This window comes from Lolium perenne, chromosome 4 (genome assembly GCF_019359855.2).
Source record: "Lolium perenne isolate Kyuss_39 chromosome 4, Kyuss_2.0, whole genome shotgun sequence".
NCBI lineage: Eukaryota > Viridiplantae > Streptophyta > Magnoliopsida > Poales > Poaceae > Lolium > Lolium perenne.
In genome coordinates, this window is record NC_067247.2 from 403,273,050 (window position 1) to 403,294,751 (window position 21,702).

Consider the following 21,702-nt stretch of genomic DNA (forward strand, 5'->3'; position numbering starts at 1 on the left):
AGAGGATATAGTGGAGAAGTGAAAGAGGTGGAGGGGAAAGAAGTGGAGAAGGGGACGAGGAGGAGAGGAGAAGGTGAAGAAATGGAATCGGATATATGGATATGTGTTAAATTAATTGAAGACGGTCGCTCGAAATATCAACCAAGATGGTTGGCTCTCTAGTAAGTGCCGGCACAATTCTTGATGCTAATCTAGGTGCTTAAGTTTACAAAGTAAATCTCAGAAAATAGGATTTATTACCTAAAGATCGTACATCGCGATGATATTGCTCTTATTCAGCCACTACGAGGATTAAATTGAAAACAAAAATATATGCTGGCGTCCTGCCACTCAGACATTTGCAGTAGTTGCTTGCCGCACCGACATATATCCTTTTTCCTCATTCTAAGTCTCTCTCTCTCTCTCTTTATTTTTTGTATGCATGACATTCCAGTGACCAGGCTCCTCCTATCGCACTGCCAAAAATCCTTCGACCACCAGAGGTCGGCTCACATCTACTGCCTCCATTTTGTCCAACATTACCCTTTCATGAAAAAACCACGCCCATGACCCATCATGCTTGCTTCTAGTTTAGGATCGAAACATCAAAGTAAATATATATAGTTGTGTCAATCAATATGGGTGCAAAGACCAGGATTACCCTTTCATGAAAAAACCACACCCATTGCCCATCATACTATATCTTATAATGTATACATGCGAGGAAGAAGAAGAGCCATTCGGTATATGCAAAAACAAATGGATCCGGTCAAAAACCATCCTTTAGTCCATATTCAAAAACGAAGATATACCACGGGTTGAGTTAACACTTAAGACAACATGAACAAACTACAATGAATTTGGCGCGTACAATATTCAAACTGTGTACATGATTTTGCAACTATGAAAATCAATTGCACATCTCACGATGAGATACAACGATGCATGAACATCTTGGACATGAACAAATAAAAATACATATGAGGGTAAATGTGTAAGACATGCAAGTTACGAGAGAGATTTGCTTGCTTGTTGAGGGATGGCGAGGTTTAATGCTTTTGTGATGGATGATGGATCAGGTGGAGCAGGTGAAGTTGTCGGGGCAGGTCTTGCGGCACTGGTTGAGGAGGAGGGTGAAGGCGACAGGGACATTGAGTTTGATGCCAAGGATCTCAGCCTTGAGGGCGGTGCAGAGACAGACAGATGCATCGAGGTTGGCGAGCCCGGACAGCAGCGGGCAACACTCCTCATTCGCCGGCACTGGGAGGTTGAGCTTGAGCAGGTTCAGCACGTTGGCGCACACTTGCAGCCTCAGAGTGTCAATCGAGCAGGTTGGCGGTGGGGTGGGGGTGGGGCAGTATGGACCGCAGGCGTGCGCGGTGGTGGCGAGGAGAGCCAGGTTGATGGCAAGGAAGAGGACCAGCTTGGAGGGCGCCATTGCACAGATTGATCGATGGAGCAAGCGAGCGAGCTATGTACTGATGGCGTGCAGCAAGCGATTTGATGGCTAAGCAGGTTTTGCTTGCTTGGGATGGTTTTCTTGGGTATTTTGGGCTGGTATTTATAGCCTAGGTTTAGTCTGCGAGATCCCTGTCCATGCCAGTAATGATCGATTGAATATGAGTACTCAATCAATGTTCTTGTTAATTAGTACTGACGCCCATGTTCATTAGGAGTAATTTAAGTATGGCGGAGTACAGCGCGCTGCCCTTGTTAATTAGTTCACTAGATAATTATACTATCGCGACAAAGAGTACAGCCTGGAGGTGGTTTGTCAGAATAATTAACATACGGTAAACGCAGTTGCAATCGCGAAGTATCCGGCTCTCGCGCTTCACGCAGTTTCAGGTCAATGTGACAACGTGCATGCCATTTCATCTCCTCCAACAAGCAGTCCGGCTCCAGGACCATGCGATGATGTGGATGTCATCACTGTTCACAGAGCGACCTGAGTTCAGCAGCATTCTAGGCCGAGACTATGTTGTATCGTTTTGACTCCATGTACGTACGTGGCTGGCCATGGATGCTATTGACCAGGAGATCCGGACGACTAGAGGTTTCGCACATTGCCTTCTCATCCTGGCTGCATGCCAATTTGCCGTGGATGGAGAGCTAGCTGTCTAGAGAGTCAAATCGTTTGAACTTATGGTTTCGTCGAGCTTGTTACTACTTCCTCCGTCTCACTTTAACAGACGCGCATGTACTCCAAAAAATTGCTTTAACTATTATTTTAGTCAATAAAATATGAAATACTATGTTAATAAATTTATGTCATTTTAAATTTTTTTGAATATAAGAATCTAATGATATAAATTTTGTAGATATATAATTTAGATTTTGTTCATCAAATTAATGCTCAAACTTTTACTTGAACTTCGTGCGTGTCAGTTAAACTGAGACGGAGGGAGTAGTTTTCAGCATATTAATCATACGGTTGCTTTTTACTCCCCTAGCTGATACCCATCACATCTTTTGTTAGGGAAGCTGACTACAACCCTTCTTCTATGGTGGCTCCAAATAAAATATTTTTGTCTCTCTTTTATTCGGGGAAATTAAGTTTTTACCAGTTTCTCTATTGCCACACTACATCTCCGTACGTTTCTTTTATCTTGATCTCAACAGTACCTTCCATAGTATTTCGGTGAGAAGATGTTGAGTGGTTCTTCAACCGTACCTTCTCCAGTACTTAGGAAAAAAACCGTTGTGAGGTCAACATACTGTTACCTTCATATCCAGTGAATTCACAAAAAAACATACTACATTATTCATCGTGCGCCTCTTTTATTCAGGACAATATTACTAGCTTCCTTTATAGGTCAGCTCAAGATCACCCTACATGCGTGGAGGGGGGGTCCCCATACTACAACTAATTACACCTCTTTTTTTTTATCTCGCACTACGACCCCACACACGAGGGCGGGTGGGGGGGGGGAAGCCATACTACAACTAATTACACATCTTTTTTTTTAATCTCGGACTACGAAGAAGGTGGTCGCCATCGTCAGTAAGAAGGTGGTCACCTGTGGCGGAGAGGATATAGTGGAGAAGTGAAAGAGGTGGAGGGGAAAGAAGTGGAGAAGGGGACGAGGAGGAGAGGAGAAGGTGAAGATATGGAATCGGATATATGGATATGTGTTAAATTAATTGAAGACGGTCGCTCGGAATATCAACCAAGATGGTTGGCTCTCTAGTAAGTGCCGGCACAATTCTTGATGCTAATCTAGGTGCTTAAGTTTACAAAGTAAATCTCAGAAAATAGGATTTATTACCTAAAGATCGTACATCGCGATGATATTGCTCTTATTCAGCCACTACGAGGATTAAATTGAAAACAAAAATATATGCTGGCGTCCTGCCACTCAGACATTTGCAGTAGTTGCTTGCCGCACCGACATATATCCTTTTTCCTCATTCTAAGTCTCTCTCTCTCTCTCTTTATTTTTTGTATGCATGACATTCCAGTGACCAGGCTCCTCCTATCGCACTGCCAAAAATCCTTCGACCACCAGAGGTCGGCTCACATCTACTGCCTCCATTTTGTCCAACATTACCCTTTCATGAAAAAACCACGCCCATGACCCATCATGCTTGCTTCTAGTTTAGGATCGAAACATCAAAGTAAATATATATAGTTGTGTCAATCAATATGGGTGCAAAGACCAGGATTACCCTTTCATGAAAAAACCACGCCCATTGCCCATCATACTATATCTTATAAAGTATACATGCGAGGAAGAAGAAGAGCCATTCGGTATATGCAAAAACAAATGGATCCGGTCAAAAACCATCCTTTAGTCCATGTTCAAAAACGAAGATATATCACGGGTTGAGTTAACACTTAAGACAACATGAACAAACTACAATGAATTTGGCGCGTACAATATTCAAACTGTGTACATGATTTTGCAACTATGAAAATCAATTGCACATCTCACGATGAGATACAACGATGCATGAACATCTTGGACATGAACAAATAAAAATACATATGAGGGTAAATGTGTAAGACATGCAAGTTACGAGAGAGATTTGCTTGCTTGTAGAGGGATGGCGAGGTTTAATGCTTTTGTGATGGATGATGGATCAGGTGGAGCAGGTGAAGTTGTCGGGGCAGGTCTTGCGGCACTGGTTGAGGAGGAGGGTGAAGGCGACAGGGACATTGAGTTTGATGCCAAGGATCTCGGCCTTGAGGGCGGAGCAGAGACAGACAGATGCATCGAGGTTGGCGAGCCCGGACAGCAGCGGGCAACACTCCTCATTCGCCGGCACTGGGAGGTTGAGCTTGAGCAGGTTCAGCACGTTGGCGCACACTTGCAGCCTCAGAGTGTCAATCGAGCAGGTTGGCGGTGGGGTGGGGGTGGGGCAGTATGGACCGCAGGCGTGCGCGGTGGTGGCGAGGAGAGCCATGTTGACGGCAAGGAAGAGGACCAGCTTGGAGGGCGCCATTGCACAGATTGATCGATGGAGCAAGCGAGCGAGCTATGTACTGATGGCGTGCAGCTAGCGATTTGATGGCTAAGCAGGTTTTGCTTGCTTGGGATGGTTTTCTTGGGTATTTTGGGCTGGTATTTATAGCCTAGGTTTAGTCTGCGAGATCCCTGTCCATGCCAGTAATGATCGATTGAATATGAGTACTCAATCAATGTTCTTGTTAATTAGTACTGACGCCCATGTTCATTAGGAGTAATTTAAGAATGGCGGAGTACAGCGCGCTGCCCTTGTTAATTAGTTCACTAGATAATTATACTATCGCGACGAAGAGTACAGCCTGGAGGTGGTTTGTCAGAATAATTAACATACGGTAAACGCAGTTGCAATCGCGAAGTATCCGGCTCTCGCGCTTCACGCAGTTTCAGGTCAATGTGACAACGTGCATGCCATTTCATCTCCTCCAACAAGCAGTCCGGCTCCAGGACCATGCGATGATGTGGATGTCATCACTGTTCACAGAGCGACCTGAGTTCAGCAGCATTCTAGTCCGAGACTATGTTGTATCGTTTTGACTCCATGTACTTATGTGGCTGGCCATGGATGCTACTAGACCAGGAGATCCGGACGACTAGAGGTTTCGCACATTGCCTTCTCATCCTGGCTGCATGCCAATATGCCGTGCATGGAGAGCTAGCTGTCTAGAGAGTCAAATCGTTTGAACTTATGGTTTCGTCGAGCTTGTTACTACTTCCTCTGTCTCACTTTAACAGACGCGCATGTACTCCAAAAAATTGCTTTAACTATTATTTTAGTCAATAAAATATGAAATACTATGTTAATAAATTTATGTCATTTTAATTTTTTTTGAATATAAGAATCTAATGATATAAATTTTGTAGATATATAATTTAGATTTTGTTCATCAAATTAATGCTCAAACTTTTACTTGAACTTCGTGCGTGTCAGTTAAACTGAGACGGAGGGAGTAGTTTTCAGCATATTAATCATACGGTTGCTTTTTACTCCCCTAGCTGATACCCATCACATCTTTTGTTAGGGAAGCTGACTACAACCCTTCTTCTATGGTGGCTCCAAATAAAATATTTTTGTCTCTCTTTTATTCGGGGAAATTAAGTTTTTACCAGTTTCTCTATTGCCACACTACATCTCCGTAAGTTTCTTTTATCTTGATCTCAACAGTACCTTCCATAGTATTTCGGTGAGAAGATGTTGAGTGGTTCTTCAACCGTACCTTCTCCAGTACTTAGGAAAAAAACCGTTGTGAGGTCAACATACTGTTACCTTCATATCCAGTGAATTCACAAAAAAACATACTACATTATTCATCGTGCGCCTCTTTTATTCAGGACAATATTACTAGCTTCCTTTATAGGTCAGCTCAAGATCACCCTACATGCGTGGAGGGGGGGTCCCCATACTACAACTAATTACACCTCTCTTTTTTTATCTCGCACTACGACCCCACACACGAGGGCGGGTGGGGGTGGGGGGGAAGCCATACTACAACTAATTACACATCTTTTTTTTTAATCTCGGACTACGAAGAAGGTGGTCGCCATCGTCAGTAAGAAGGTGGTCACCTGTGGCGGAGAGGATATAGTGGAGAAGTGAAAGAGGTGGAGGGGAAAGAAGTGGAGAAGGGGACGAGGAGGAGAGGAGAAGGTGAAGATATGGAATCGGATATATGGATATGTGTTAAATTAATTGAAGACGGTCGCTCGGAATATCAACCAAGATGGTTGGCTCTCTAGTAAGTGCCGGCACAATTCTTGATGCTAATCTAGGTGCTTAAGTTTACAAAGTAAATCTCAGAAAATAGGATTTATTACCTAAAGATCGTACATCGCGATGATATTGCTCTTATTCAGCCACTACGAGGATTAAATTGAAAACAAAAATATATGCTGGCGTCCTGCCACTCAGACATTTGCAGTAGTTGCTTGCCGCACCGACATATATCCTTTTTCCTCATTCTAAGTCTCTCTCTCTCTCTCTCTTTATTTTTTGTATGCATGACATTCCAGTGACCAGGCTCCTCCTATCGCACTGCCAAAAATCCTTCTACCACCAGAGGTCGGCTCACATCTACTGCCTCCATTTTGTCCAACATTACCCTTTCATGAAAAAACCACGCCCATGACCCATCATGCTTGCTTCTAGTTTAGGATCGAAACATCAAAGTAAATATATATTGTTGTGTCAATCAATATGGGTGCAAAGACCAGGATTACCCTTTCATGAAAAAACCACGCCCATTGCCCATCATACTATATCTTATAAAGTATACATGCGAGGAAGAAGAAGAGCCATTCGGTATATGCAAAAACAAATGGATCCGGTCAAAAACCATCCTTTAGTCCATGTTCAAAAACGAAGATATACCACGGGTTGAGTTAACACTTAAGACAACATGAACAAACTACAATGAATTTGGCGCGTACAATATTCAAACTGTGTACATGATTTTGCAACTATGAAAATCAATTGCACATCTCACGATGAGATACAACGATGCATGAACATCTTGGACATGAACAAATAAAAATACATATGAGGGTAAATGTGTAAGACATGCAAGTTACGAGAGAGATTTGCTTGCTTGTAGAGGGATGGCGAGGTTTAATGCTTTTGTGATGGATGATGGATCAGGTGGAGCAGGTGAAGTTGTCGGGGCAGGTCTTGCGGCACTGGTTGAGGAGGAGGGTGAAGGCGACAGGGACATTGAGTTTGATGCCAAGGATCTCGGCCTTGAGGGCGGTGCAGAGACAGACAGATGCATCGAGGTTGGCGAGCCCGGACAGCAGCGGGCAACACTCCTCATTCGCCGGCACTGGGAGGTTGAGCTTGAGCAGGTTCAGCACGTTGGCGCACACTTGCAGCCTCAGAGTGTCAATCGAGCAGGTTGGCGGTGGGGTGGGGGTGGGGCAGTATGGACCGCAGGCGTGCCCGGTGTTGGCGAGGAGAGCCAGGTTGACGGCAAGGAAGAGGACCAGCTTGGAGGGCGCCATTGCACAGATTGATCGATGGAGCAAGCGAGCGAGCTATGTACTGATGGCGTGCAGCTAGCGATTTGATGGCTAAGCAGGTTTTGCTTGCTTGGGATGGTTTTCTTGGGTATTTTGGGCTGGTATTTATAGCCTAGGTTTAGTCTGCGAGATCCCTGTCCATGCCAATAATGATCGATTGAATATGAGTACTCAATCAATGTTCTTGTTAATTAGTACTGATGCCCATGTTCATTAGGAGTAATTTAAGAATGGCGGAGTACAGCGCGCTGCCCTTGTTAATTAGTTCACTAGATAATTATACTATCGCGACGAAGAGTACAGCCTGGAGGTGGTTTGTCAGAATAATTAACATACGGTAAACGCAGTTGCAATCGCGAAGTATCCGGCTCTCGCGCTTCACGCAGTTTCAGGTCAATGTGACAACGTGCATGCCATTTCATCTCCTCCAACAAGCAGTCCGGCTCCAGGACCATGCGATGATGTGGATGTCATCACTGTTCACAGAGCGACCTAAGTTCAGCAGCATTCTAGGCCGAGACTATATTGTATCGTTTTGACTCCATGTACGTACGTGGCTGGCCATGGATGCTATTGACCAGGAGATCCGGACGACTAGAGGTTTCGCACATTGCCTTCTCATCCTGGCTGCATGCCAATTTGCCGTGGATGGAGAGCTAGCTGTCTAGAGAGTCAAATCGTTTGAACTTATGGTTTCGTCGAGCTTGTTACTACTTCCTCCGTCTCACTTTAACAGACGCGCATGTACTCCAAAAAATTGCTTTAACTATTATTTTAGTCAATAAAATATGAAATACTATGTTAATAAATTTATGTCATTTTAATTTTTTTTGAATATAAGAATCTAATGATATAAATTTTGTAGATATATAATTTAGATTTTGTTCATCAAATTAATGCTCAAACTTTTACTTGAACTTCGTGCGTGTCAGTTAAACTGAGACGGAGGGAGTAGTTTTCAGCATATTAATCATACGGTTGCTTTTTACTCCCCTAGCTGATACCCATCACATCTTTTGTTAGGGAAGCTGACTACAACCCTTCTTCTATGGTGGCTCCAAATAAAATATTTTTGTCTCTCTTTTATTCGGGGAAATTAAGTTTTTACCTGTTTCTCTATTGCCACACTACATCTCCGTACGTTTCTTTTATCTTGATCTCAACAGTACCTTCCATACTATTTCGGTGAGAAGATGTTGAGTGGTTCTTCAACCGTACCTTCTCCAGTACTTAGGAAAAAAACCGTTGTGAGGTCAACATACTGTTACCTTCATATCCAGTGAATTCACAAAAAAACATACTACATTATTCATCGTGCGCCTCTTTTATTCAGGACAATATTACTAGCTTCCTTTATAGGTCAGCTCAAGATCACCCTACATGCGTGGAGGGGGGGGGGGGTCCCCATACTACAACTAATTACACCTCTTTTTTTTAATCTCGCACTACGACCCCACACACGAGGGCGGGTGGGGGGGGGAAGCCATACTACAACTAATTACACATCTTTTTTTTTAATCTCGGACTACGAAGAAGGTGGTCGCCATCGTCAGTGAGAAGGTGGTCACCTGGGAGGAGAGGAGAAGGTGAAGAAATGGAATCGGATATATGGATATGTGTTAAATTAATTGAAGACGGTCGCTCGGAATATCAACCAAGATGGTTGGCTCTCTAGTAAGTGCCGGCACAATTCTTGATGCTAATCTAGGTGCTTAAGTTTACAAAGTAAATCTCAGAAAATAGGATTTATTACCTAAAGATCGTACATCGCGATGATATTGCTCTTGTTCAGCCACTACGAGGATTAAATTGAAAACAAAAATATATGCTGGCGTCCTGCCACTCAGACATTTGCAGTAGTTGCTTGCCGCACCGACATATATCCTTTTTCCTCATTCTAAGTCTCTCTCTCTCTCTTTATTTTTTGTATGCAAGACATTCCAGTGACCAGGCTCCTCCTATCGCACTGCCAAAAATCCTTTGACCACCAGAGGTCGGCTCACATCTACTGCCTCCATTTTGTCCAACATTACCCTTTCATGAAAAAACCACGCCCATGACCCATCATGCTTGCTTCTAGTTTAGGATCGAAACATCAAAGTAAATATATATAGTTGTGTCAATCAATATGGGTGCAAAGACCACGATTACCCTTTCATGAAAAAACCACGCCCATTGCCCATCATACTATATCTTATAAAGTATACATGCGAGGAAGAAGAAGAGCCATTCGGTATATGCAAAAACAAATGGATCCGGTCAAAAACCATCCTTTAGTCCATGTTCAAAAACGAAGATATATCACGGGTTGAGTTAACACTTAAGACAACATGAACAAACTACAATGAATTTGGCGCGTACAATATTCAAACTGTGTACATGATTTTGCAACAATGAAAATCAATTGCACATCTCACGATGAGATACAACGATGCATGAACATCTTGGACATGAACAAATAAAAATACATATGAGGGTAAATGTGTAAGACATGCAAGTTACGAGAGAGATTTGCTTGCTTGTAGAGGGATGGCGAGGTTTAATGCTTTTGTGATGGATGATGGATCAGATGGAGCAGGTGAAGTTGTCGGGGCAGGTCTTGCGGCACTGGTTGAGGAGGAGGGTGAAGGCGACAGGGACATTGAGTTTGATGCCAAGGATCTCGGCCTTGAGGGCGGTGCAGAGACAGACAGATGCATCGAGGTTGGCGAGCCCGGACAGCAGCGGGCAACACTCCTCATTCGCCGGCACTGGGAGGTTGAGCTTGAGCAGGTTCAGCACGTTGGCGCACACTTGCAACCTCAGAGTGTCAATCGAGCAGGTTGGCGGTGGGGTGGGGGTGGGGCAGTATGGACCGCAGGCGTGCGCGGTGGTGGCGAGGAGAGCCATGTTGACGGCAAGGAAGAGGACCAGCTTGGAGGGCGCCATTGCACAGATTGATCGATGGAGCAAGCGAGCGAGCTATGTACTGATGGCGTGCAGCTAGCGATTTGATGGCTAAGCAGGTTTTGCTTGCTTGGGATGGTTTTCTTGGGTATTTTGGGCTGGTATTTATAGCCTAGGTTTAGTCTGCGAGATCCCTGTCCATGCCAGTAATGATCGATTGAATATGAGTACTCAATCAATGTTCTTGTTAATTAGTACTGACGCCCATGTTCATTAGGAGTAATTAAAGAATGGCGGAGTACAGCGCGCTGCCCTTGTTAATTAGTTCACTAGATAATTATACTATCGTGACGAAGAGTACAGCCTGGAGGTGGTTTGTCAGAATAATTAACATACGGTAAACGCAGTTGCAATCGCGAAGTATCCGGCTCTCGCGCTTCACGCAGTTTCAGGTCAATGTGACAACGTGCATGCCATTTCATCTCCTCCAACAAGCAGTCCGGCTCCAGGACCATGCGATGATGTGGATGTCATCACTGTTCACAGAGCGACCTGAGTTCAGCAGCATTCTAGTCCGAGACTATGTTGTATCGTTTTGACTCCATGTACGTACGTGGCTGGCCATGGATGCTACTAGACCAGGAGATCCGGACGACTAGAGGTTTCGCACATTGCCTTCTCATCCTGGCTGCATGCCAATATGCCGTGCATGGAGAGCTAGCTGTCTAGAGAGTCAAATCGTTTGAACTTATGGTTTCGTCGAGCTTGTTACTACTTCCTCCGTCTCACTTTAACATACGCGCATGTACTCCAAAAAATTGCTTTAACTATTATTTTAGTCAATAAAATATGAAATACTATGTTAATAAATTTATGTCATTTTAATTTCTTTTGAATATAAGAATCTAATGATATAAATTTTGTAGATATATAATTTAGATTTTGTTCATCAAATTAATGCTCAAACTTTTACTTGAACTTCGTGCGTGTCAGTTAAACTGAGACGGAGGGAGTAGTTTTCAGCATATTAATCATACGGTTGCTTTTTACTCCCCTAGCTGATACCCATCACATCTTTTGTTAGGGAAGCTGACTACAACCCTTCTTCTATGGTGGCTCCAAATAAAATATTTTTGTCTCTCTTTTATTCGGGGAAATTAAGTTTTTACCAGTTTCTCTATTGCCACACGACATCTCCGTACGTTTCTTTTATCTTGATCTCAACAGTACCTTCCATAGTATTTCGGTGAGAAGATGTTGAGTGGTTCTTCAACCGTACCTTCTCCAGTACTTAGGAAAAAGACCGTTGTGAGGTCAACATACTGTTACCTTCATATCCAGTGAATTCACAAAAAAACATACTACATTATTCATCGTGCGCCTCTTTTATTCAGGACAATATTACTAGCTTCCTTTATAGGTCAGCTCAAGATCACCCTACATGCGTGGAGGGGGGGTCCCCATACTACAACTAATTACACCTCTTTTTTTTATCTCGCACTACGACCCCACACACGAGGGCAGGTGGGGGGGGGGGAAGCCATACTACAACTAATTACACATCTTTTTTTTTTTATCTCGGACTACGAAGAAGGTGGTCGCCGTCGTCAGTGAGAAGGTGGTCACCTGTGGCGGAGAGGATATAGTGGAGAAGCGAAAGAGGTGGAGGGGAAAGAAGTGGAGAAGGGGACGAGGAGGAGAGGAGAAGGTGAAGAAATGGAATCGGATATATGGATATGTGTTAAATTAATTGAAGACGGTCGCTCGGAATATCAACCAAGATAGTTGGCTCTCTAGTAAGTGCCGGCACAATTCTTGATGCTAATCTAGGTGCTTAAGTTTACAAAGTAAATCTCAGAAAATAGGATTTATTACCTAAAGATCGTACATCGCGATGATATTGCTCTTATTCAGCCACTACGAGGATTAAATTGAAAACAAAAATATATGCTGGCGTCCTGCCACTCAGACATTTGCAGTAGTTGCTTGCCGCACCGACATATATCCTTTTTCCTCATTCTAAGTCTCTCTCTCTCTCTCTCTTTATTTTTTGTATGACATTCCAGTGACCAGGCTCCTCCTATCGCACTGCCAAAAATCCTTCGACCACCAGAGGTCGGCTCACATCTACTGCCTCCATTTTGTCCAACATTACCCTTTCATGAAAAAACCACGCGCATGACCCATCATGCTTGCTTCTAGTTTAGGATCGAAACATCAAAGTAAATATATATAGTTGTGTCAATCAATATGGGTGCAAAGACCAGGATTACCCTTTCATGAAAAAACCATGCCCATTGCCCATCATACTATATCTTATAAAGTATACATGCGAGGAAGAAGAAGAGCCATTCGGTATATGCAAAAACAAATGGATCCGGTCAAAAACCATCCTTTAGTCCATGTTCAAAAACGAAGATATATCACGGGTTGAGTTAACACTTAAGACAACATGAACAAAGTACAATGAATTTGGCGCGTACAATATTCAAACTGTGTACATGATTTTGCAACTATGAAAATCAATTGCACATCTCACGATGAGATACAACGATGCATGAACATCTTGGACATGAACAAATAAAAATACATATGAGGGTAAATGTGTAAGACATGCAAGTTACGAGAGAGATTTGCTTGCTTGTAGAGGGATGGCGAGGTTTAATGCTTTTGTGATGGATGATGGATCAGGTGGAGCAGGTGAAGTTGTCGGGGCAGGTCTTGCGGCACTGGTTGAGGAGGAGGGTGAAGGCGACAGGGACATTGAGTTTGATGCCAAGGATCTCGGCCTTGAGGGCGGTGCAGAGACAGACAGATGCATCGAGGTTGGCGAGCCTGGACAGCAGCGGGCAACACTCCTCATTCGCCGGCACTGGGAGGTTGAGCTTGAGCAGGTTCAGCACGTTGGCGCACACTTGCAGCCTCAGAGTGTCAATCGAGCAGGTTGGCGGTGGGGTGGGGGTGGGGCAGTATGGACCGCAGGCGTGCGCGGTGGTGGCGAGGAGAGCCAGGTTGACGGCAAGGAAGAGGACCAGCTTGGAGGGCGCCATTGCACAGATTGATCGATGGAGCAAGCGAGCGAGCTATGTACTGATGGCGTGCAGCTAGCGATTTGATGGCTAAGCAGGTTTTGCTTGCTTGGGATGGTTTTCTTGGGTATTTTGGGCTGGTATTTATAGCCTAGGTTTAGTCTGCGAGATCCCTGTCCATGCCAGTAATGATCGATTGAATATGAGTACTCAATCAATGTTCTTGTTAATTAGTACTGACGCCCATGTTCATTAGGAGTAATTTAAGAATGGCGGAGTACAGCGCGCTGCCCTTGTTAATTAGTTCACTAGATAATTATACTATCGCGACGAAGAGTACAGCCTGGAGGTGGTTTGTCAGAATAATTAACATACGGTAAACGCAGTTGCAATCGCGAAGTATCCGGCTCTCGCGCTTCACGCAGTTTCAGGTCAATGTGACAACGTGCATGCCATTTCATCTCCTCCAACAAGCAGTCCGGCTCCAGGACCATGCGATGATGTGGATGTCATCACTGTTCACAGAGCGACCTGAGTTCAGCAGCATTCTAGTCCGAGACTATGTTGTATCGTTTTGACTCCATGTACGTACGTGGCTGGCCATGGATGCTACTAGACCAGGAGATCCGGACGACTAGAGGTTTCGCACATTGCCTTCTCATCCTGGCTGCATGCCAATATGCCGTGCATGGAGAGCTAGCTGTCTAGAGAGTCAAATCGTTTGAACTTATGGTTTCGTCGAGCTTGTTACTACTTCCTCCGTCTCACTTTAACATACGCGCATGTACTCCAAAAAATTGCTTTAACTATTATTTTAGTCAATAAAATATGAAATACTATGTTAATAAATTTATGTCATTTTAATTTCTTTTGAATATAAGAATCTAATGATATAAATTTTGTAGATATATAATTTAGATTTTGTTCATCAAATTAATGCTCAAACTTTTACTTGAACTTCGTGCGTGTCAGTTAAACTGAGACGGAGGGAGTAGTTTTCAGCATATTAATCATACGGTTGCTTTTTACTCCCCTAGCTGATACCCATCACATCTTTTGTTAGGGAAGCTGACTACAACCCTTCTTCTATGGTGGCTCCAAATAAAATATTTTTGTCTCTCTTTTATTCGGGGAAATTAAGTTTTTACCAGTTTCTCTATTGCCACACGACATCTCCGTACGTTTCTTTTATCTTGATCTCAACAGTACCTTCCATAGTATTTCGGTGAGAAGATGTTGAGTGGTTCTTCAACCGTACCTTCTCCAGTACTTAGGAAAAAGACCGTTGTGAGGTCAACATACTGTTACCTTCATATCCAGTGAATTCACAAAAAAACATACTACATTATTCATCGTGCGCCTCTTTTATTCAGGACAATATTACTAGCTTCCTTTATAGGTCAGCTCAAGATCACCCTACATGCGTGGAGGGGGGGTCCCCATACTACAACTAATTACACCTCTTTTTTTTATCTCGCACTACGACCCCACACACGAGGGCAGGTGGGGGGGGGGGAAGCCATACTACAACTAATTACACATCTTTTTTTTTTTATCTCGGACTACGAAGAAGGTGGTCGCCGTCGTCAGTGAGAAGGTGGTCACCTGTGGCGGAGAGGATATAGTGGAGAAGCGAAAGAGGTGGAGGGGAAAGAAGTGGAGAAGGGGACGAGGAGGAGAGGAGAAGGTGAAGAAATGGAATCGGATATATGGATATGTGTTAAATTAATTGAAGACGGTCGCTCGGAATATCAACCAAGATAGTTGGCTCTCTAGTAAGTGCCGGCACAATTTCTTAATGCTAATCTAGGTGCTTAAGTTTACAAAGTAAATCTCAGAAAATAGGATTTATTACCTAAAGATCGTACATCGCGATGATATTGCTCTTATTCAGCCACTACGAGGATTAAATTGAAAACAAAAATATATGCTGGCGTCCTGCCACTCAGACATTTGCAGTAGTTGCTTGCCGCACCGACATATATCCTTTTTCCTCATTCTAAGTCTCTCTCTCTCTCTCTCTCTTTATTTTTTGTATGACATTCCAGTGACCAGGCTCCTCCTATCGCACTGCCAAAAATCCTTCGACCACCAGAGGTCGGCTCACATCTACTGCCTCCATTTTGTCCAACATTACCCTTTCATGAAAAAACCACGCGCATGACCCATCATGCTTGCTTCTAGTTTAGGATCGAAACATCAAAGTAAATATATATAGTTGTGTCAATCAATATGGGTGCAAAGACCAGGATTACCCTTTCATGAAAAAACCATGCCCATTGCCCATCATACTATATCTTATAAAGTATACATGCGAGGAAGAAGAAGAGCCATTCGGTATATGCAAAAACAAATGGATCCGGTCAAAAACCATCCTTTAGTCCATGTTCAAAAACAAAGATATATCACGGGTTGAGTTAACACTTAAGACAACATGAACAAAGTACAATGAATTTGGCGCGTACAATATTCAAACTGTGTACATGATTTTGCAACTATGAAAATCAATTGCACATCTCACGATGAGATACAACGATGCATGAACATCTTGGACATGAACAAATAAAAATACATATGAGGGTAAATGTGTAAGACATGCAAGTTACGAGAGAGATTTGCTTGCTTGTAGAGGGATGGCGAGGTTTAATGCTTTTGTGATGGATGATGGATCAGGTGGAGCAGGTGAAGTTGTCGGGGCAGGTCTTGCGGCACTGGTTGAGGAGGAGGGTGAAGGCGACAGGGACATTGAGTTTGATGCCAAGGATCTCGGCCTTGAGGGCGGTGCAGAGACAGACAGATGCATCGAGGTTGGCGAGCCTGGACAGCAGCGGGCAACACTCCTCATTCGCCGGCACTGGGAGGTTGAGCTTGAGCAGGTTCAGCACGTTGGCGCACACTTGCAGCCTCAGAGTGTCAATCGAGCAGGTTGGCGGTGGGGTGGGGGTGGGGCAGTATGGACCGCAGGCGTGCGCGGTGGTGGCGAGGAGAGCCAGGTTGACGGCAAGGAAGAGGACCAGCTTGGAGGGCGCCATTGCACAGATTGATCGATGGAGCAAGCGAGCGAGCTATGTACTGATGGCGTGCAGCTAGCGATTTGATGGCTAAGCAGGTTTTGCTTGCTTGGGATGGTTTTCTTGGGTATTTTGGGCTGGTATTTATAGCCTAGGTTTAGTCTGCGAGATCCCTGTCCATGCCAGTAATGATCGATTGAATATGAGTACTCAATCAATGTTCTTGTTAATTAGTACTGACGCCCATGTTCATTAGGAGTAATTTAAGAATGGCGGAGTACAGCGCGCTGCCCTTGTTAATTAGTTCACTAGATAATTATACTATCGCGACGAAGAGTACAGCCTGGAGGTGGTTTGTCAGAATAATTAACATACGGTAAACGCAGTTGCAATCGCGAAGTATCCGGCTCTCGCGCTTCACGCAGTTTCAGGTCAATGTGACAACGTGCATGCCATTTCATCTCCTCCAACAAGCAGTCCGGCTCCAGGACCATGCGATGATGTGGATGTCATCACTGTTCACAGAGCGACCTGAGTTCAGTAGCATTCTAGTCCGAGACTATGTTGTATCGTTTTGACTCCATGTACGTACGTGGCTGGCCATGGATGCTACTAGACCAGGAGATCCGGACGACTAGAGGTTTCGCACATTGCCTTCTCATCCTGGCTGCATGCCAATATGCCGTGCATGGAGAGCTAGCTGTCTAGAGAGTCAAATCGTTTGAACTTATGGTTTCGTCGAGCTTGTTACTACTTCCTCCGTATCACTTTAACAGACGCGCACGTACTCTAAAAAAATACTTTAACTATTATTTTAGTCAATAAAATATGAAATACTATGTTAATAAATTTATGTCATTTTAATTTTTTCTGAATAAGAATCTAATGATATAAATTTTGTAGATATATAATTTAGATTTTGTTCATCAAATTAATGCTCAAACTTTTACTTGAACTTCGTGCGTGTCAGTTAAACTGAGACGGATGGAGTAGTTTTCAGCGCATTAATCGGACGGTTGCTATTTACTCCCCAAGCTGATACCCATCATTCGCCGCATCTCTTGTTAGGGAAGCTGACTACAACCCTTCTTCTATGGTGGCTCCAAATAAAATATTTTTGTCTGGGAAATTAAGTTTTTACCAGTTTCTCTATTGCCACACTACATCTCCGTACGTTTCTTTTATCTTGATCTCAACAGTACCTTCCATAGTATTTCGGTGAGAAGATGTTGAGTGGTTCTTCAACCGTACCTTCTCCAGTACTTAGGAAAAAAACCGTTGTGAGGTCAACATACTGTTACCTTCATATCCAGTGAATTCACAAAAAAACATACTACATTATTCATCGTGCGCCTCTTTTATTCAGGACAATATTACTAGCTTCCTTTATAGGTCAGCTCAAGATCACCCTACATGCGTGGAGGGGGGTCCCCATACTACAACTAATTACACCTCCTTTTTTTTATCTCGCACTACGACCCCACACACGAGGGCGGGTGGGGGGGGGGGGGGAAGCCATACTACAACTAATTACACATCTTTTTTTTTAATCTCTTACTACGAAGAAGGTGGTCGCCGTCGTCAGTGAGAAGGTACCTATGGCGGAGAGGATATAGTGGAGAAGCGAAAGAGGTGGAGGGGAAAGAAGTGGAGAAGGGGACGAGGAGGAGAGGAGAAGGTGAAGAAATGGAATCGGATATATGGATATGTGTTAAATTAATTGAAGACGGTCGCTCGGAATATCAACCAAGATGGTTGGCTCTCTAGTAAGTGCCGGCACAATTCTTGATGCTAATCTAGGTGCTTAAGTTTACAAAGTAAATCTCAGAAAATAGGATTTATTACCTCAAGATCGTACATCGCGATGATATTGCTCTTATTCAGCCACTACGAGGATTAAATTGAAAACAAAAATATATGCTGGCGTCCTGCCACTCAGACATTTGCAGTAGTTGCTTGCCGCACCGACATATATCCTTTTTCCTCATTCTAAGTCTCTCTCTCTCTCTTTATTTTTTGTATGACATTCCACTGACCAGGCTCCTCCTATCGCACTGCCAAAAATCCTTCGACCACCAGAGGTCGGCTCACATCTACTGCCTCCATTTTGTCCAACATTACCCTTTCATGAAAAAACCACGCCCATGACCCATCATGCTTGCTTCTAGTTTAGGATCGAAACATCAAAGTAAATATATATAGTTGTGTCAATCAATATGGGTGCAAAGACCAGGATTACCCTTTCATGAAAAAACCACGCCCATTGCCCATCATACTATATCTTATAAAGTATACATGCGAGGAAGAAGAAGAGCCATTCGGTATATGCAAAAACAAATGGATCCGGTCAAAAACCATCCTTTAGTCCATGTTCAAAAACGAAGATATATCACGGGTTGAGTTAACACTTAAGACAACATGAACAAAGTACAATGAATTTGGCGCGTACAATATTCAAACTGTGTACATGATTTTGCAACTATGAAAATCAATTGCACATCTCACGATGAGATACAACGATGCATGAACATCTTGGACATGAACAAATAAAAATACATATGAGGTTAAATGTGTAAGACATGCAAGTTACGAGAGAGATTTGCTTGCTTGTAGAGGGATGGCGAGGTTTAATGCTTTTGTGATGGATGATGGATCAGGTGGAGCAGGTGAAGTTGTCGGGGCAGGTCTTGCGGCACTGGTTGAGGAGGAGGGTGAAGGCGACAGGGACATTGAGTTTGATGCCAAGGATCTCGGCCTTGAGGGCGGTGCAGAGACAAACAGATGCATCGAGGTTGGCGAGCCCGGACAGCAGCGGGCAACACTCCTCATTCGCCGGCACTGGGAGGTTGAGCTTGAGCAGGTTCAGCACGTTGGCGCACACTTGCAGCCTCAGAGTGTCAATCGAGCAGGTTGACGGTGGGGTGGGGGTGGGGCAGTATGGACCGCAGGCGTGCGCGGTGGTGGCGAGGAGAGCCAGGTTGACGGCAAGGAAGAGGACCAGCTTGGAGGGCGCCATTGCACAGATTGATCGATGGAGCAAGCGAGCGAGCTATGTACTGATGGCGTGCAGCTAGCGATTTGATGGCTAAGCAGGTTTTGCTTGCTTGGGATGGTTTTCTTGGGTATTTTGGGCTGGTATTTATAGCCTAGGTTTAGTCTGCGAGATCCCTGTCCATGCCAGTAATGATCGATTGAATATGAGTACTCAATCAATGTTCTTGTTAATTAGTACTGACGCCCATGTTCATTAGGAGTAATTTAAGAATGGCGGAGTACAGCGCGCTGCCCTTGTTAATTAGTTCACTAGATAATTATACTATCGCGACGAAGAGTACAGCCTGGAGGTGGTTTGTCAGAATAATTAACATACGGTAAACGCAGTTGCAATCGCGAAGTATCCGGCTCTCGCGCTTCACGCAGTTTCAGGTCAATGTGACAACGTGCATGCCATTTCATCTCCTCCAACAAGCAGTCCGGCTTCACGATGGCAATTTTATCCATGGATCCGGGTATCCACGGATATTCGATCCGCCGGGCACGGATATGGAGGGTTGATTGTGTCCACGGATTTTATGGGGCGGATATCCGATAATTCATGGAGCGGGCACGGGCAAAGATTTTGCTCCATGGATATTCGATGGATATCCAACTGACATGTGGGACCCACATGTCAGTGACACATGCGATTTTACCTAAGATTGGCTGTCCTTTATAGGCCCAAATCACCAAACCCTTAATTTAAGCCTTAATGATTTTATACTCTAAATAATCACGGAACCGCCTTGTGCTGGTAGGGCTTCCGCCGGCCGCATTGACTGTGGATCTTCGTTGATTGCTCCGCCTCCTTGGTAATGTGATATATTGTTGCTTTGATATTCCTATGAATTGTCGACATAATTACGGCTGAAATGCTACTGAAATAATGTAGAAATGCTGCCAAAATATTCATGTTAGCTTATTATTGATGAAATGCAAGTGAAATATTGCTGAAATGGTACTCAAATTTTATGGGCATGGATATCCATGGATATCCAGGTATCCATCGGAATTGGATTTGGGGCGACATCCATGCCCATGGATACTTTCGTGGGCGGGGCAGAGCGAGGCTGATGGATTTGGGCATGGATCTGGTTTTCCTATATCCGTCCAAACCCGCTCCATTGCCATCCTTAGTCCGGCTCCAGGACCATGCGATGATGTGGATGTCATCACTGTTCACAGAGCGACCTGAGTTCAGCAGCATTCTAGTCCGAGACTATGTTGTATCGTTTTGACTCCATGTACGTACGTGGCTGGCCATGGATGCTACTAGACCAGGAGATCCGGACGACTAGAGGTTTCGCACATTGCCTTCTCATCCTGGCTGCATGCCAATATGCCGTGCATGGAGAGCTAGCTGTCTAGAGAGTCAAATCGTTTGAACTTATGGTTTCATCGAGCTTGTTACTACTTCCTCCGTCTCACTTTAACAGACGCGCATGTACTCCAAAAAATTGCTTTAACTATTATTTTAGTCAATAAAATATGAAATACTATGTTAATAAATTTATGTCATTTTAATTTTTTTTGAATATAAGAATCTAATGATATAAATTTTGTAGATATATAATTTAGATTTTGTTCATCAAATTAATGCTCAAACTTTTACTTGAACTTCGTGCGTGTCAGTTAAACTGAGACGGAGGGAGTAGTTTTCAGCGCATTAATCGGACGGTTGCTATTTACTCCCCAAGCTGATACCCATCATTCGCCGCATCTCTTGTTAGGGAAGCTGACTACAACCCTTCTTCTATGGTGGCTCCAAATAAAATATTTTTGTCTCTCTTTTATTCGGGGAAATTAAGTTTTTACCAGTTTCTCTATTGCCACACTACATCTCCGTACGTTTCTTTTATCTTGATCTCAACAGTACCTTCCATAGTATTTCGGTGAGAAGATGTTGAGTGGTTCTTCAACCGTACCTTCTCCAGTACTTAGGAAAAAAACCGTTGTGAGGTCAAAATACTGTTACCTTCGTATCCAGTGAATTCACAAAAAAACATACTACATTATTCATCGTGCGCCTCTTTTATTCAGGACAATATTACTAGCTTCCTTTATAGGTCAGCTCAAGATCACCCTACATGCGTGGAGGGGGGTCCCCATACTACAACTAATTACACCTCTTTTTTTTATCTCGCACTACGACCCCACACACGAGGGCGGGTGGGGGGGGGGGGAAGCCATACTACAACTAATTACACATCTTTTTTTTTTAATCTCGGACTACGAAGAAGGTGGTCGCCGTCGTCAGTGAGAAGGTGGTCACCTGTGGCGGAG

The 21,702-nt window shown here is 43.8% G+C and overlaps 7 protein-coding genes across 7 annotated transcripts; all 7 read right to left on the bottom strand.

Annotated features, from left to right (window-relative positions):
* Positions 1 to 788: 788 nt before the first annotated feature.
* On the bottom strand, positions 789 to 1,524 carry LOC127297424 (cortical cell-delineating protein-like). Its single transcript, XM_051327729.2, has one exon. It carries the CDS (start codon positions 1,415 to 1,417, stop codon positions 1,055 to 1,057), a length of 363 nt encoding a protein of 120 aa, XP_051183689.1. The 5' UTR covers positions 1,418 to 1,524; the 3' UTR covers positions 789 to 1,054.
* A 2,281-nt stretch (positions 1,525 to 3,805) lies between these two features.
* Positions 3,806 to 4,538, bottom strand: LOC127297427 (cortical cell-delineating protein-like). Its single transcript, XM_051327732.2, has one exon. It carries the CDS (start codon positions 4,423 to 4,425, stop codon positions 4,063 to 4,065), a length of 363 nt encoding a protein of 120 aa, XP_051183692.1. The 5' UTR covers positions 4,426 to 4,538; the 3' UTR covers positions 3,806 to 4,062.
* Positions 4,539 to 6,819: 2,281 nt separating this feature from the next.
* LOC127297425 (cortical cell-delineating protein) lies at positions 6,820 to 7,551 on the bottom strand. The gene has a single exon (XM_051327730.2). The coding sequence runs from the start codon at positions 7,437 to 7,439 to the stop codon at positions 7,077 to 7,079; it is 363 nt and encodes a 120-aa protein (XP_051183690.1). The 5' UTR covers positions 7,440 to 7,551; the 3' UTR covers positions 6,820 to 7,076.
* Positions 7,552 to 9,707: 2,156 nt separating this feature from the next.
* On the bottom strand, positions 9,708 to 10,493 carry LOC127297426 (cortical cell-delineating protein-like). The gene has a single exon (XM_051327731.2). The coding sequence runs from the start codon at positions 10,383 to 10,385 to the stop codon at positions 10,023 to 10,025; it is 363 nt and encodes a 120-aa protein (XP_051183691.1). The 5' UTR covers positions 10,386 to 10,493; the 3' UTR covers positions 9,708 to 10,022.
* Positions 10,494 to 12,746: 2,253 nt separating this feature from the next.
* On the bottom strand, positions 12,747 to 13,497 carry LOC127297431 (cortical cell-delineating protein-like). The gene has a single exon (XM_071818380.1). It carries the CDS (start codon positions 13,391 to 13,393, stop codon positions 13,031 to 13,033), a length of 363 nt encoding a protein of 120 aa, XP_071674481.1. The 5' UTR covers positions 13,394 to 13,497; the 3' UTR covers positions 12,747 to 13,030.
* A 2,310-nt stretch (positions 13,498 to 15,807) lies between these two features.
* LOC127297422 (cortical cell-delineating protein-like) lies at positions 15,808 to 16,508 on the bottom strand. Its single transcript, XM_071818381.1, has one exon. The coding sequence runs from the start codon at positions 16,402 to 16,404 to the stop codon at positions 16,042 to 16,044; it is 363 nt and encodes a 120-aa protein (XP_071674482.1). The 5' UTR covers positions 16,405 to 16,508; the 3' UTR covers positions 15,808 to 16,041.
* A 2,244-nt stretch (positions 16,509 to 18,752) lies between these two features.
* On the bottom strand, positions 18,753 to 19,503 carry LOC127297429 (cortical cell-delineating protein-like). Its single transcript, XM_051327734.2, has one exon. It carries the CDS (start codon positions 19,397 to 19,399, stop codon positions 19,037 to 19,039), a length of 363 nt encoding a protein of 120 aa, XP_051183694.1. The 5' UTR covers positions 19,400 to 19,503; the 3' UTR covers positions 18,753 to 19,036.
* Positions 19,504 to 21,702: the final 2,199 nt, after the last annotated feature.

Coding starts and splice junctions, on each gene's coding strand:
- LOC127297422 (XM_071818381.1), bottom strand. CDS start 16,404: ATGGCGCCCTCCAAGCTGGTCCTCTTCCTTGCCGTCAACCTGGCTCTC.
- LOC127297425 (XM_051327730.2), bottom strand. CDS start 7,439: ATGGCGCCCTCCAAGCTGGTCCTCTTCCTTGCCGTCAACCTGGCTCTC.
- LOC127297431 (XM_071818380.1), bottom strand. CDS start 13,393: ATGGCGCCCTCCAAGCTGGTCCTCTTCCTTGCCGTCAACCTGGCTCTC.
- LOC127297426 (XM_051327731.2), bottom strand. CDS start 10,385: ATGGCGCCCTCCAAGCTGGTCCTCTTCCTTGCCGTCAACATGGCTCTC.
- LOC127297429 (XM_051327734.2), bottom strand. CDS start 19,399: ATGGCGCCCTCCAAGCTGGTCCTCTTCCTTGCCGTCAACCTGGCTCTC.
- LOC127297424 (XM_051327729.2), bottom strand. CDS start 1,417: ATGGCGCCCTCCAAGCTGGTCCTCTTCCTTGCCATCAACCTGGCTCTC.
- LOC127297427 (XM_051327732.2), bottom strand. CDS start 4,425: ATGGCGCCCTCCAAGCTGGTCCTCTTCCTTGCCGTCAACATGGCTCTC.